Source organism: Hippocampus comes, unplaced genomic scaffold, assembly GCF_001891065.2.
Source record: "Hippocampus comes isolate QL1 unplaced genomic scaffold, H_comes_QL1_v1.1 scaffold66, whole genome shotgun sequence".
NCBI classification, from domain to species: domain Eukaryota; kingdom Metazoa; phylum Chordata; class Actinopteri; order Syngnathiformes; family Syngnathidae; genus Hippocampus; species Hippocampus comes.
Window position 1 is genome coordinate 397240 of NW_017805003.1, and position 15069 is coordinate 412308.

The window sequence follows — 15069 nt, forward strand, 5'->3', positions numbered from 1 at the left end:
AAACAGGGGTTTTCATTTTTCATGGCATAAAAATAAGAAAAAAAATCCATCTTTTATACAAAGTATAACTGCTGGTCTTGTGGGGGGGAAAAAAACATTTATAAACCCATAAAGCTACGAGGCACACCATGGGAGTTTCATTTTTTTTTTGAATTAGAGCAATAACAACAACAAACAAAAGTAGAAAGTAACACATTTGCAACCATTTTAGACCATCCTTGATGCCATGAACGGCTTCAGAAATATTTTCAATGATAAGTCATTGAAACATAGGGTTGCTTAACAAGTCCAGACAATTGAGCGATCGATACTCACACGCACAGACACACAAACGAATGTTTTTTGTCAACTGCAGATGTCTTTTTTTTTTTTTTGGAAGGACAGGAAGTCAGGCTTGAAGAGCAGCATTTTGGACATGGCCGCTAGCATCTTTGGTTCAGTCAAACAGAACATGAACTTCAGCATTGCGCTGAAAAACAACAAGCCGAACTCTGAAGCCTCCCTGGGGAGCCGACGCACACACCTGCTACACCAAACTACGAGAAGGAAAAAAAAAAAGTCCAATATCCAATGAGGTATCAATGCTTTGAAATTGTTCAACAGTACACAAGCATTGTGTCAAATGCAAAACTCGCTTGGGCCTTCCGGTTGGGTTTGAATATTTGGACTTGTCATTTCACAAACGATTCAGCAGCTAGAGCAGGGGTGTCAAACTCATTTGACATTGTGGGCCACATACGGCCTCGGTAGACGTCAAGTGGGCCGGACAGTTAAAATTAGACCATACTCTGCTATGAATAACCGAAATATCATGTATTTCCTTTGTTGGCAAAAGCTTGTCGCTTCTCAGGATACACCAGTTGAGCCGCCTTCATCATGCATCGTTTCACAAAGTCACCGTCGGAATACGGCTTTGATGCTAATGCTATTTCGCTAGCAATTCGGTAGCTGGCTTTTACTGCTGTGTTGGGTCTGTCTCAGTGACCGACTTGAGACTGCTCGTGTCTTCTCCTCTGATCAAAACAGGGTTCCCTCTAGTGGATGATCCATGAATTGCAGCTTATGAAAAATATTCATTCCGTGTCTTATGTATTTTTTTTTTCACTTTTAAATTATCCTGCGGGCCTGATCGAACCTCGTTGGGGGCCGGTTCCGGCCCGCGGGCCGTATGTTTGACACCCCTGGGCTAGAGAATAACAGGATGTGCTCAAGAGTTGTTGGGTTGTTTTTTTTTTTTTTCTCTTGTAAAAGCAACATCCAACCTACTGCAAGTGGCAAACGACGCATCAACATGTGAACAGACTACATACACCATGAGGTTGGGCCATGGCGTGTTTACGGGTGGGTAAAAAGAGGTGGCTAACGTGTGACTTCTTGTCCTTTCAAACCTGCACGGATGTTGACATTGGTAGGGACAACGTACGAAAAAAAAACAAAAAAAAACGCCTGTTGAACAGATCTGCATATTTCAAGGAGAGTAAAGGTAACACATGTAAGATTCTCTCACAACAGATCTCAGTTGAATGCTCACATTACATTCTGTAGTCTGCTGCTGGGAGTCATCCCGCTTCATTTATGTGAAGGAATATCCGTTTTTCCCATAGGGAACTCATCCCAATAGTTACCCACAATGGATTTGATGAAAGCAGGGGCTACGTTTTTTTTTTTCCTTCAATGTTAAAATGTGCCGCATTTCGCAGCCATGTACGGAAGAGAAAATCTTACATGTAACATCTTTTTTTTTTTTTTTGATGATATGATGGATGAGTCCGCATGACCAGTCACAAGCTGTGACCACCCCAATATGAGGTCTGATAGCACCATATTTGTCTATTAATGCTCTTAATGGTTCATAAGAGTGTCCAAGCATAATATATACTGTATATCATGGAGAAAACCATAGGTCTCATACTCATACATACATGCAACTTAACACATTGCATGTGTACAAAGACATATATGTTTAAAGAGCATGGTCAATTTGGTTTTGCAGCAGATCATTTCTGGTTGTGCCGTGATCAAATGGAGCAGGAGATTGATGCTCGGTTCAAACTATTGGCTGCTCTTCCCATTCTTTGACTTTCCAAAGTGGGTGGAGCGCGGTGGGAAGTGTTCAAGCGGCGATGGACAACGACAAACCATCGACCAATCCAGAGGTGCCATGATTGGAACGAGCAAAGTCCGAACCCCAAATGACAACAAGAACCGAGCATCCTCTCCTGGTCCATTCGTTGTTAACGCATTCATTTAAGGCAACACAACTTTAAAACGTCATTTCAGGTGAGCTGTGGATGGGGAGTGCCAAAAGCCCTTGACGTTTTTGCATAAAGAAAAAAAGTGACGAATCTGCCAGTTGGTCAAGGCTGTTACAAAAGATGTTGGTCAAGTAACAAGAACCTCTCAAAAAAAAAAAAATCCAGTCGGTCAAACCAAATCAGTCTGCAATGTGACACTAAAGCCCCAGTGGGTGCGCATGTGTGTGGACGTGACTCGCAAAAACAACAGTTTGACAGGAAAAGTGTTCTTGGGACTTAATTGACTCCAAGACCCCGTTGCAGACATTCTGTTCACTCCAATTCTGTTGTATTTACACAGCTGACAAAATGAAGCGTTTCCTATGTAGAATGTAAATGACACCTCTCAAAATTAGCTTTTGGATATGTCATATTTAGAACGGCGCATCTTGAATGGGGAGACGAGGTTTCTTCCGGTACACATAGACAACATACAAGACATGAGAATGAATAGTGAATGCTTGATGGAGAGTATATGGCTTTAAAGTTTCCCTGTCACGTGGCTCCCTAGCAGTAGACCACTTGCGCCATTTGAGAAGACGAAAAAAATTATTTACCGCGCATATCCTTCCTTGACCGATGTAGAACCACAAAATATATGTACAGTGATGGGGAGGTCAACCTCAAACTACCGAATAACAATTTGAAATCCAATACCTAATTCACTTCACTGTTTCTTCACTTCGGGGGGCTAAAAATCAATGTCGATATCCACGCACAAATCCATAAACAAAAACTGAGAGCTTAAGCAATGAATGCAGCCCAAACGTTACTCAGAGGGCATCACTATCATGTCCTGTAGTTGACGCATTTGGCATATAAACAGGCCAAAGCATCATTTCTTGACTAAACTGCCAGTCTACAAAGCCAACACAACCTCAGCATCAGTCTTTTGCCCCCCCGTCCCTTTTTTTTTTTTTTTTTTTTGAGAGGGATCAAAGTAAAGACAACACAGCCGTTGAGAATAATAATTGCCCCTGCTACATGATTGGTATAAAGTTAGGAAAAGAAAAGATTAAATGTAAAATACTCGCAAAGCCCGAACAATTTCATAAGCAGGGTTAATCCACTGAAAGAGACGTCCTTCCATCCACAGAATCAAACACCTATTTAGGTTTGCTGAGCAGACATGATAATCAAGGTTATAATGTTAAGAATACAAATGAAGGGCCTTTGTATGCTGCAAAAACCACAGGGCAAGAAAAACAACAAAAGGAGCTGATTTTTCTTGCCGTAATCAATTGATGCTTTGTAGCAGACCGTTGCCAGGTCGACGTCTTGGGAGACAGCCAGCATGGCAACGGAAACTATCATCATAAAATGGTACAGTAGTAGAAATAGCTAGACCAGGAGGGGGCGGGCTCTCCTGGGAAAAGGTCTGCGGAGAGGTCCAATGATTGGTCATGCGGCTCGCTGTCAGGAATAATGGTTGTAGGGTGGAAGAGGGTGCCCGATGCCATTCTGGTAATGATGATGTTGGCGGTGGGCTATGTATTCCGCATAGCCCATTGTCATCTTCTCGCTACGGTACCTAAGAAGGGGAAAAGACGTACTTTCAGAACAACTTCTTTGAGTGACTTTATTCTTTCACGTTACAAAAACAAGCATGACTTTTTATGGGAATACATCTGTGATGTGGCATGCATTTTGTCATCTCGTATCAACAGGCGGGAGGAGGTAAGACATATTGGGGATATGAGGCAACGCTCCTCCGTCTTCTCATTTCACGGAGACACCCACTAAAGGTGATGTCACGTAATTTTCCGTGCATGGTAAATTAACCATCTGCGTGGCGGAATTGCTACAACCACAAATGTTCACTTTATGTTTCAAGTGGGATTCAAATCAAATCTAAAGATCACAACTCTGAATCAAAACAACTTTGCAGATTCACGGATGACGTCAGTAGTCTCCCCAGAACTCTCTCAACGAAGTCATGAAAGCCAGACTCATCACTGACACAGCAGTATATGAGGTGGGAGGGGAGGCTGGCTCACTTGCATGAGTCAAAAGTACGCCCCCACCTAAACAGGCTCATTCCAGGAGGACAAAAAATAGGGTGTGGAAAGCGTGCCATTATCTTTTGACTGTTGTGGTATTTTGACAGAAGCGTGTCACAGATGTGTCCAGACACCCAGTAACTGTTTGTAACCTGTGTAGGGAAGCGGATGTCCCCTTTACTGTCCATGCTGGTAATCTGACGTGAGCTTACCTGGTTAACTTAATGGTCTTCCTGAAATCATTTGTGATGGGAGCTTTGTAACCTCCCTTTCGTAGTAAGGAATCTATGGTTTGAATGTGGTCCCAACCTACGGGAGAAAATTGCTTCGGTCCATGAATAAGAGGCACACAGGCATGATATTTATCCATGATCCCAAGTATGTTAAGTGACTTCAATTTTTCATTCAGGTTTCCATCGACACTTAATTCCACTGAATGTGTATTTTGATCGTTTGTTAATCTTACATGATATACAGAGTGAGAAAATTGTTGGTACACCTCTGGTAATGACATTTAAAAATAACTGGTCACATTCATTTACTGAAACAGTAACTACTTGCCACCCTTTAAATTGGCAAAAAGGCAAATTGACTGATTCAAAGTTTGAAGACACGAGTGATGCTGATGAGAGGACACGCCGTAATTTAACACGTCCCTATGGTCAAATTATTTTCAACCTTTTCTAGTGGCACCATCGTTGTTGTTCGGGCCTTTTTCATTAGTTTGTGTTTTGAGAATGATTCTGTTGCGTATGTTTCAAAAGCCTGACTTTCGTTAGTTAATTTTCAGGAAATTTGTATTTTACTTGTGTCAGTTTCAAGAAATTTTAGAAACCATTGGAGGTTTTTCCTTTCATTAATAGAGAGGGGTACCAAGATTTCCACGTGTATACTATATGTATGCCACCAGTGTTGACAATTTAGCCACCTTACAGACCTAAAAGAGTAATCATCTTCAAAAAATACACAGTACATTTTGTCACATTTTTTTATGACAAGAAATTGAAGAGCTTATAACAAGAAACAAAAAAAAATCTTACCTTGCTCCTTTGCAACCTCTGGCAGGTAGGTGGCGGTGCGCTTTGATCCTTTCTCATTGAAAAACTCTATCCTAATACCGTGAACACCCACCTATGAAGACAACACAGACATCAGTTTTGAAAACTGTTTTTTGACAGAATCCATTCAAAAATGACAGTGGGAATCATATTGCCATACTCACAAATACTGTGGCACTCACCTCCCAGTCAAGGTAATCACCGACGTCTTCAAAGTTGGTGAGAAGTGACACTGAGCAGAAGAGGCGAGGCAGCTCATCCCTTGTCATGGGGGGGAAGCGGCTGTCTTTAAGGGCACTGCAGTCAAAATAAAAAATAAAACAAAGAAAACACCATGGGCATCCAACAGATTCACATTTTGATCACATCTCTCCATTTTACTCCCAAGGGATCGTCAACACAGTTTGTTATCTAAAAACTTAAGTAGGGTGTGGTCACACAGCATTGGAAATCTGGACACAATCCCAGCAGGCCGAAATGGAGACTGGAGCTATGTGTTTGGAAAATCAGATGACCTAGATCGGTGACTGAAAGTGGAGAAATTACAAACAGTGCGTTCATAGACGCAAAGACAATTTAAAAATATATATTGTCCTAATACATAAACCCAGCAAACTAACAAAAGGCACATTTTGATTCATCTGCACTATGGAATCGACTGCAATTTTCGAGTTATACCATGTCTGGAACATGAATACTGAGTATGCTCCCAGAGATCACATGGGGGGGGGGGGGTTTGAAGGGCAGCTCTTACCACATGATTTCCCGATTCGAGCAGATCATGATGAGATTCACTTTGTTTGTTGGTGATTCTGTCTTGTGGCGGTTTGGTGGAGATAACGCTAGAACACTATAACGAGTACCCAAATCTTCATATCAACGAAAGACAATAAAAATACGGCCTGGTGAGAGTGGTGAGCACTGCTGCCTTGTGACAAGGTCGCCGGTTTGCTTCAAACTTGACTCACTCAAAAAAAATAAATCTAGTTCCCCCCCACTGACTTTAAAAAAAAAAAAAAAACGGTGATGTCAATAACAAGTGCTTTACCTATACAAAGAACGCACTTCTCATTTTAATAAATAAAAGAGGAGCTTTCTGTCCAATTCACAATATTTCATGATACAGCACAAAGTACGGTTTTTCGCTGTCGACAGGGATTTGAGGGCGCCAAGAATTTTCTCGGCATGAACACCGCAACATGTACAGTAATGAACAATTGCAATTGTCATATTGTGGCTTTATGACATTCTACTTTTTACATTCAATAATTACCAAAAATGACTTCGAACAACCGATAGCGACATTCGCTAATATGACTCACCTGGTAAGGGTGTACTCCCTGAGTCCTGAGTGCAGATTCATGGCAGAAAATGTACCTATACAACCCCTCAACCGCTTGTCTCTGCCTATTTTCCATGTGACAAACAGCGGGCTGAAAAACAAAATGAACAGTATTCATGCATTTAAATGGGGATTTTTATACTTTTGGGGGACAAAAGAACAGATCACTGGCCCGTAAAAAGATCTGTTGAAATCACAGTGCTCATTTAAAAAAAAAGGGCGGACTGAGAAACAATTTGCACTTGTTTGGGTCGTTTTCTGTGAATGAAATATGTAAAAGCAACTGTGAAAATGTAGAGTGAATGAACCAACGCCGCTGGTATATCCAAGCGTGCACATCTGACTTCATGTGACTGAATGAATAGAGAATGCCGTGCCACAAATGCTCATCGTGTGTTATTCCGGAAGAACGATAACTCTGATCGAGGACTGCTTGTGCTTTAAACAATCGATTCGCTTCACAGTCAATGGCACAACCCACAGTGAATTGCACACTTTAAACTTTAAAATACTGTAAGATTTACTGGCACATGCCAAATTTGATTCAGCAAATGCTCGTGTGTCATACTTGGCTGCCGCCACAATTTTCCATAAAATGAGCCAACAACCGAATGTTAATTTGAAACTCGGCGTCATCGCACTTTCATGGTCATGTCTTACAGGTTGACCCTGTCCTCATAAAAACAAACTGGATCCATGAAATTGAATTTTATTCACACTAGGTGAGATCCTTGACTGCTGACCGACAAGTACCGGTACTTACAATCAGAACACAGAATTCAGTCATTCATGACAAAACATCTAAAGCCCAAACCACACAATGACGCACTTAACATGATTACACAGATGAAATTATGTGCTGTTTATTGAGGCTCTTTTCATACAGTGAGCGCTGGGACTTGCAGGGAAAATGTTTAACTACCACGACGACTGAGACATGGCCTCTGTTGTTCTTCAGTCTTTCGTTTGTGGGAAAGTCAGCGGATTTTCCTGTTTTGAAAGGTAAAATTAGTCACGCTTGCAAGGTCTGTCGGGGGAAACATTAGGAGCCGTGTTTTCATGAGGAATGGGAAAATATTAAGTGGTAACGCCCATTCGTTGATTCCAGAATTTTAAGCTTGTATGTGCAAAAGCATTTTAAAAAAACTAATAATCTTTAATAATCTTGGTTGTCTGTGACGGCATAACAAACACCGACATTTTATTGGTTTTACTGTATTACCTCTTCCATACTGATTTGTGTACACACCAGGGATGCAGTGATGCCTATAACAGTATTGGTTTTGGTGCAGTCAAACCGTCTGTAAGCACCAAGTTTCTCGGGCCCCGCTGGCTCTGCTCCGGCCGAGCCGGCCAAGCCAGCCGTGCTCCCGTCACGAGGCCGTTGCAGCAGAGGATGTAAAGAGAAGCAAGCGATGGTCTGACTCTGACAAAACATCACTTCAGATGGTCAGTCGCAGTTTTATTTTGGTATTCTTAAGCAGCAGTCTTATATTCATACTCACTTTACACAGAAGTCACATGGAATGGTAATAGTACCTTTTCCAAGGTACTCAAAGCACTTAATACATCCTTATTCAACTACTGATGTATCAGGAGCAGCCGGCTGTTCAGTATCTTGCTCAAGGACAATTCGACATGGTCACAAGAGCCGGGGATCTAACCCACACCCTCTGGGTTTGGAGGCAGGCCACTCTACTACCTGAGCAATCCACATTCTTACTTATTACGCAGCAGGCTCAGGTTTTTCTGTGTCTCTAATTTCTTCTTTATCTATGTATTCGTTTTACAGACTGAGAAACGACATAACTGAAATGCCTTGTTTACAGGCTACATTTAATGAAATGTGTCTCTGCAAAATATGCAGTTGAAATGGACTACAGTACAAGCTGTTACTTATTTGAGTGACACATTTTGTGTTTTGAACAATATTTGATTAGTTAAAAAAAAAAAAGCATTGTTATCACAATTGCAAGTCATAATGGCATTATCCAGTATCGGTGCATACCCAGTATGAAAAAGTGGTATTGTTGCATCCCTTGTATACATTCAGCCAAATTAACCCTGCATGTACTATGCTAGCATCTGACCTGACAAATGAAGGATAAAGGCAGTCTTATAAATATGTGGTTCGTTTGTCTGTGTGCACACTCTAATTCTAGTTTGGGACTCTACAACTTCGTCACAAGTGCTTTACCTGGATACAGTAATCTAAAGGACACATTGGGGTTTGGGTTTCTATACAGTCAGTAACCTCTTACATTCATCAGCAACAAGATTGTGTAACAAAAAGCTAGTACAGTCAAACCTCGGTTTTCGAACGTCTCTGTTCTCGACCAAATCGGTTGTCGACCAAAAATTTCAACTTTTTTATGCCTCGGATGACGACCGAAAAAACGGTTCTAGAACAAACTGAGCGCACTTGAATGCGTCACTTGACTCCTCTCGCCTTCCTTACACGAGGAAGTGACGCTTCCTCGGGTAGTGTTCCATGTGAACAGACGTGTTTAATAAAGTTTTTTTTTTTTTAAAGAGCGTGGTTTCGGTTTTCGAACAAATCGGTTTTCGAACAGCCTTCTAGAACGGATTATGGTCGAAAACCGAGGTGTGACTGTAATTTAACATTTCACACATCATTTGACAATCCATGATAAAGTATTCCTGCTCGTGCACTTTTGGCCGAATTCATTCCTGAAAACAGACGCAAAGGATTTTGAACAGCCTCTTCGTGATGGTAACCCATTGCAGACTCAACATATCAGATTACAATGTTTGAATGAGGCGTGCTCAAAAAAATGTCTCAAGATCATAGTTAGCTTGGTCAGTATGACATTTAAAAAACTCCAAACGATTAAAACCACGATTGACAGTTAACTAGAGTTACTCAGCACTGTACATACTCATATTAGACAACATGTTGAAATCGGCAGATCTTAAAAGTGCTCATGTAATCGGCAAGAACCATCTTTCTTTGTTGTTGACGCTAACGGTAGTTATGAGCTCTTTGATTCCACTTAACTTATCGAACACAATACTAAAGACAAAATATAGATGAATTTGGCGATTTTAAAAATTGCACTTTTAATATATTGAATGCTAGTTAGCTATCGGTTAATAGTTACAATCTCATTAAGTGCTTCCTCGTCGAGCTAGTGGCACCTCTGAGCGAACCAAAGCAAGCTTTGAATGTAGCAATGTGGAGTTCATTGAATGTAGAGCTAACGGGATTAATAGGTGCACGAAGGCTAAACGTGAATATACCGTGGTTTGATATATCAATAAAAATTGTAGGCGTTTGTGTGCGAATGGGCTTCGATGTGACTGAATAAATTACAGTGCAATCTTGCTCGTTCCACCCTTTTTGTTGAGGCATGCTAATAATAGCTAGTAGCCATCAGGTTTAGCTACATTAGCCGGCGATAAAAGAGTTAAAAGGGAACACTATAAATTTTGTCTGGAAGCGACCAGATATCCGGATAAAATATTAAAGCTACTCTTTCGCGTGTATGTATATGAGTGCTCGTCAAATTATTTTCCGATGATTTCACGATGAAGTAGTATCGGTCAGTGCAGTCAGTAAGGTTATCTTCGACTAGGCCCAAAATTCCAACTGGCCACAGTCAAGAGGTTTTCACATTAAAATCGTTCACGTCAAATAATTCTCGGATGTGACAGTTTGTGTCCTGAACTACTCGGACACAAAGGCTAGGAAAGCTGCCGATTAACACATGTCTCGTGTCAGAATAGCAGTTTTCTTTTGGGCATGCAGCAAAACCAACAAGACAATAAGTTGTGACTTACTAGGGATCGTTTGTAAACCTGGGTGTTCTTGGAGGTTGGTATCCGTACAGATGGCAATAAAGCACGTCAAAGCAGAAGCAGCACATCTCCGCCGAAACGACCATTTTTCTGCCTCCACTTCCCGATCCAGGTCCTGGGCTAAGATTCGGACTGAGACCGGATGAGGTGTAACCGGCCGGGGCTGGCGACAGAGTCGACAGGGCGCTTGTGCCGCCGCTAACACTATTACTACCGCCGCCGCTAACGTTACCCCCGGGTCCCCCCAGGCCGTTCGCCCTGCTCACGTTCGGCGCTCCTGCAACAGTCGCCGAGGAGCCAATCCCCAACTCCGATCCACAATGTCCGGTTCCTGCCACCCCGCTTCCCGCCCCCACCCCGCCGGGACCCCCCGACCCGGGCGATCCCGACAGTTTCTGCTTCTTCACCCCGCAGCACCCGGCCGCCATCTTGGAACAATCTGCACCTACACACCGCTTCCGACCCATAACCGTCACCGCGGGAAGGGTGGGGGGGACGCCGACCACACGTACAAATCCCACTGCGTTGATACGTATGGCGGACGATTCCCTACTCCACTGTCACGCTGAGTTTTTTTAAGTCGAACGTCGAAATGGGCGATGTGGTGAGAAAGACTGCAGTGTCACCCTAGCGCTGCTTTAACTAAGCGCGACTTTACAAAGCGAACGCAACCATTTTTTCCATATCGGTTTGCTTCGAGCCAAAGCAATACAGTCAACACGACACCCTCCGAGGCTGTCAAGTCCGTTGTCAACAAGCATGTAAGTTTAGGCCGCGTTTGACAGCAGCCGGGCGGTCCAGATGTCAAGCCGACAGGCAGCGGAGCCCCACAGCAAACCTCTTCAACTGGAAGCCTGGAGCTCATGTACGCCGTACCCATAAAGCTTCAGCACCGATTGCGCACAGTGTCGTGGACGCTCATTCCTATTCCGCCAGCTTGTTTGCTACTGCCTGGACAACTTCTAATTACACAATACTTCGCTGGGATTCCAGACGCTGTGACCACGCAGACTAAAATGGCATCTGTCAATGCGGGGCTGCCATGGCACAATGGACCGCGTCGGCGCAGAGCAAGACATTTCAGGAACATTAGCGCTCAGTTTGCACCTGCATCACGGTCTGCTCTTGGACCTGACTCAACAGAACCCCCAATAACACATCCGCGTCAAACGCCGAGCGGAAAGTTTGCGCTAAAGGTTTCTCTAAAGGCTGTCATCCGTTTAAGTGGGTACATAACGAAGCACATTCTCGTCCTTGAGCCGTTCGAAATCCTCGCTGCGCACCCGTCTCTCGACTGCGACCATTCGGTACCGTTCGGGTAAAGAGAGCCCCTGTGATCGGTCTGTGGGCACAGGCGTCGGTGTCGCTGGCACGACGGAACCGGATTCAGGAAAATAGGTTGCGTCCCCTCGGTACGCAGAGTGCGCATTCTTTTTTGGGGGGCGGGTGGGGGGGGGGGCGAGTTAGGAAACGCGCGTTCCTCAAAACAGCGCGTCACTCTTAACTTCCGCGCACGTCTTCACGCGCGTGCACGAAATCGTACTAAAATCTATTAAATACTCAAATATTCGTCTCACTTTACTCACAAGCAAGCTTAATGTGAAATCTGGGCCTGTTTAATTGAATGCAGAACTGATATACTCACAGGAAGCCATGACTTATTCTGCTGTATGAATGGCAACACACATGTATAGTACCTTCTGCTATTTTATGGAATAAATGTTTTTTTTCGTGCCTGTCGCTATACATCACGGGCGTAGATCGAACAAACATTACTACTTTAGATATGAGCTGTTTTGTGCTTTTGACTTGCCTCTGGTTGTCTCTTCCCATGGCAGGTAATGTTACTTTCCATTACCATTGCTGGTATGAATTTCTGTGTTACAGTTGATTCACACATTGTTTTTTTTTCATGTACGAATATACTATCGTTCAGATTTTCATGCAAAATTTATGCTAGTTACAGTAAATGTTGTAGGAAGTAGCTAAGACATTTTTTACGGTTAATCTTAGTAAGGATGGGGTGAGATGAAATGAGTTCTCTTTTTCCCACTCCTTGTCAAGTCAAGTTATAAATAAGTATTGAAAGTTATATTTTGGTTGTCTTGCTTGGGCAGCACGGTGGTCGATCGGTTTGCATGTCCGCCTCACAGTGCATAAGTTAGGGGTCCCGTTCCGTTTGCATGTTCTCCGTGTGCCCACATGGGTTTTTTTCAATACTCCGGTTTCCTCCCACATTCGAAAAACATGCATGGCAGGTTAACCAAACACTTTAAATTGTCATTAGGTGTGACTGTGAGCGTGAATGGTTGTTTGTCTATGTGTGCCCTGCGATTGGCTGGCAACCAGTTCAGGGTGTCCACCCCCTACTGCCCGAAGACAGCTGGGATAGGCTCCAGCACACCCACGACCTTTGTGACAATAAGTGGCTCAGATAATGGATAGATGGTTATCTTGCTGATGTTGATCGGCGGCCGCCGTCTGAAACAAACAAATAAATGAAGATATATTTGTAATGAATAAGTGATCATTTTGAGACAAGAGTGAAATTGTACCATGCCGTGACAACCTGGTTTAAAATAACTGCATAACTATAATATTCAGTAATTTTAGAGGGAACAATTTACATTTTGATGCTGGTTATAGCGGTGTGCTGGAAAATGTTAACACGGAGGCTTTATTACGTATACTTACACACTGTAACGAGATCTAATTTGAGAACTGCATCAAAACAATTCTGTGTTCACACACATAATGTTCACTTTCAAAGGTCAGATGTTTTCAGATTTATCAATATGTTTATTGTGGGGGTCGTAGTTTGCAATGATATCACACTGCAATGCATCATGCTGAGAAGTATTGCTAACATGTTGGCAACCTAATTATAGTACAAGGGCTACACAGTTTAAACATCTTTTATGATGCAGCAGAGCTCTACACCACTGCAAACGAGAGCACAATAAAACACTCCTAAATGAATACTGTACCTCTCTCGCCGTGAAAATGAAACACAAATCACAATTGTATTGACAATTTCAGTAAAGTGCCAATTATAATTCACACAGATATTTAAATGTAGCCAGGTCATCCACATTGGCGGGATACACATATAGATGAGGAGATAGGCTAAGGCACAGGTGTCAAATTCAAGGTGTGGGGGACCCTCTCATGTCACTTTTTGTGGCCCGCTTAAGCAAATGAGGTTTGCCTGCTTCATCTCTCTTGCTAAATGTGTTTGTCTTTCTCATTTTGGCAGAAAATGTGGACCAGAATTGCACAATTTTCATCACTTTTAACAGCTATTAGAAAAATTTTATTCACCAAATCTCCTCTTAATGTACTGTATATTCATAGGATGCAGTTATATACCTGTAGGCTATACAACTGTATATAGTTGTATAGCCTACTTACAGTGTGTATATATGATAATATGGCATCCTTGAGTATATAACGCATGCACATCTTACAGAGTAACTCATTAATCTCATTAGGTTGTACTGGTATACAGTACTTGATGCTGTCCTGTGACTGTATACATTTTGTACCAAATTAAAAGAACAAAAGTACTGTCTCTAAAAGTAATCTCTAGTGACCACTTCTTTCACCTCAACGATTCACATATTGCTTCTTCAGCTGGGTTATTTCTGAGTGTGACTTCTCCCATTTCCGTGAAGGGCCTCCTGCCATGGCACATTTTCAGTGGATGACCTCGACAGTATCAGATGCTCGGTAGCGTGCTGTTCATAAAACTCAGTCACCGGGATCAAGGCATTTAATTACAGTGTTTCACGCATCATATAAGGCATGTCCCTGAAAAAAATTACTCATGTGCTGTCATCTCTCACACCATGCGGAAATATGACTTCATTGCTCGTTAGGTGGAGCTCAAAAGTGCCTGTCACAGAAGAGAAGGCTGAGGCATACATCTATCTGGTGAATAATGCTGCAGGTCATGACACAAGGTCATGACAGCGCTGTAGCCGCCTGATTCATTAATACATTCCTAAAGAGTAACGTACTGGTGCAGCAGCAAACCCGATGCAGCAGAGAGTTACAGAACATGACAAATGTTGAACATAAATGTAGTCGTTTGTAATGTATGTAGAACTCTGTTTTCTGTTCAGAGACCTTGTCATCAATTTAACCGGACTCAGCTGTTTTCGCTTCTGGCTTCCAGTGTAATGACCTTTTTCCTCCAGCCAGAACAGAGAGTCACTCTCCATTTTTCATGGTAGGGTGAAAACCCATTTCATCAAAGGGATGATTTGTCACCCACTTACTTCCTAACAGATCTTTCTCCTCTGTTTGCACTTACATATATATATATCCAGAGAAATACTTCTTTTCTTGGCATGTCTATTTTAAGGCACATAAATGTGACCTGCAAAGATTAGAATGCCCACCACCTGAATCATTTTGCTCTAAATGTAATCTGCCCACCATCTATATTCTTCTCCTTCACCCTTTGTGTTTTAAGAAAATGATGTTTAACTCTCCAGATTGCCCTAAAATGTATCCTTGAATTGTTTCATCATAATAACAAATGCTGTTCGTTT

General features: G+C 42.4%; 1 protein-coding gene and 1 long non-coding RNA gene across 3 annotated transcripts; both read right to left on the bottom strand.

Moving 5' to 3' along the window:
• Nucleotides 1-1657: 1657 nt before the first annotated feature.
• Nucleotides 1658-11960, bottom strand: ammecr1 (AMMECR nuclear protein 1). Of its 2 annotated transcripts, XM_019858675.1 has the most exons (6): nucleotides 10496-11957; nucleotides 6675-6785; nucleotides 5535-5649; nucleotides 5335-5425; nucleotides 4507-4603; nucleotides 1658-3825 (listed from the first exon to the last, which is right to left on the bottom strand). In XM_019858675.1, the coding sequence occupies exons 1-6, from the start codon at nucleotides 10978-10980 to the stop codon at nucleotides 3711-3713; spliced, it is 1014 nt and encodes a 337-aa protein (XP_019714234.1). In that variant the 5' UTR covers nucleotides 10981-11957; the 3' UTR covers nucleotides 1658-3710. The 2 variants fall into 2 exon arrangements, with proteins under 2 accessions (XP_019714234.1, XP_019714239.1); XM_019858680.1 differs by lacking the exon at nucleotides 4507-4603 and having other exon boundaries at nucleotides 10496-11960.
• LOC109508692 (uncharacterized) lies at nucleotides 6842-8987 on the bottom strand. The gene is made up of 2 exons (XR_002166739.1): nucleotides 8333-8987; nucleotides 6842-8246 (listed from the first exon to the last, which is right to left on the bottom strand). It is a non-coding gene; the product is annotated as an uncharacterized LOC109508692 (long non-coding RNA).
• Nucleotides 11961-15069: the final 3109 nt, after the last annotated feature.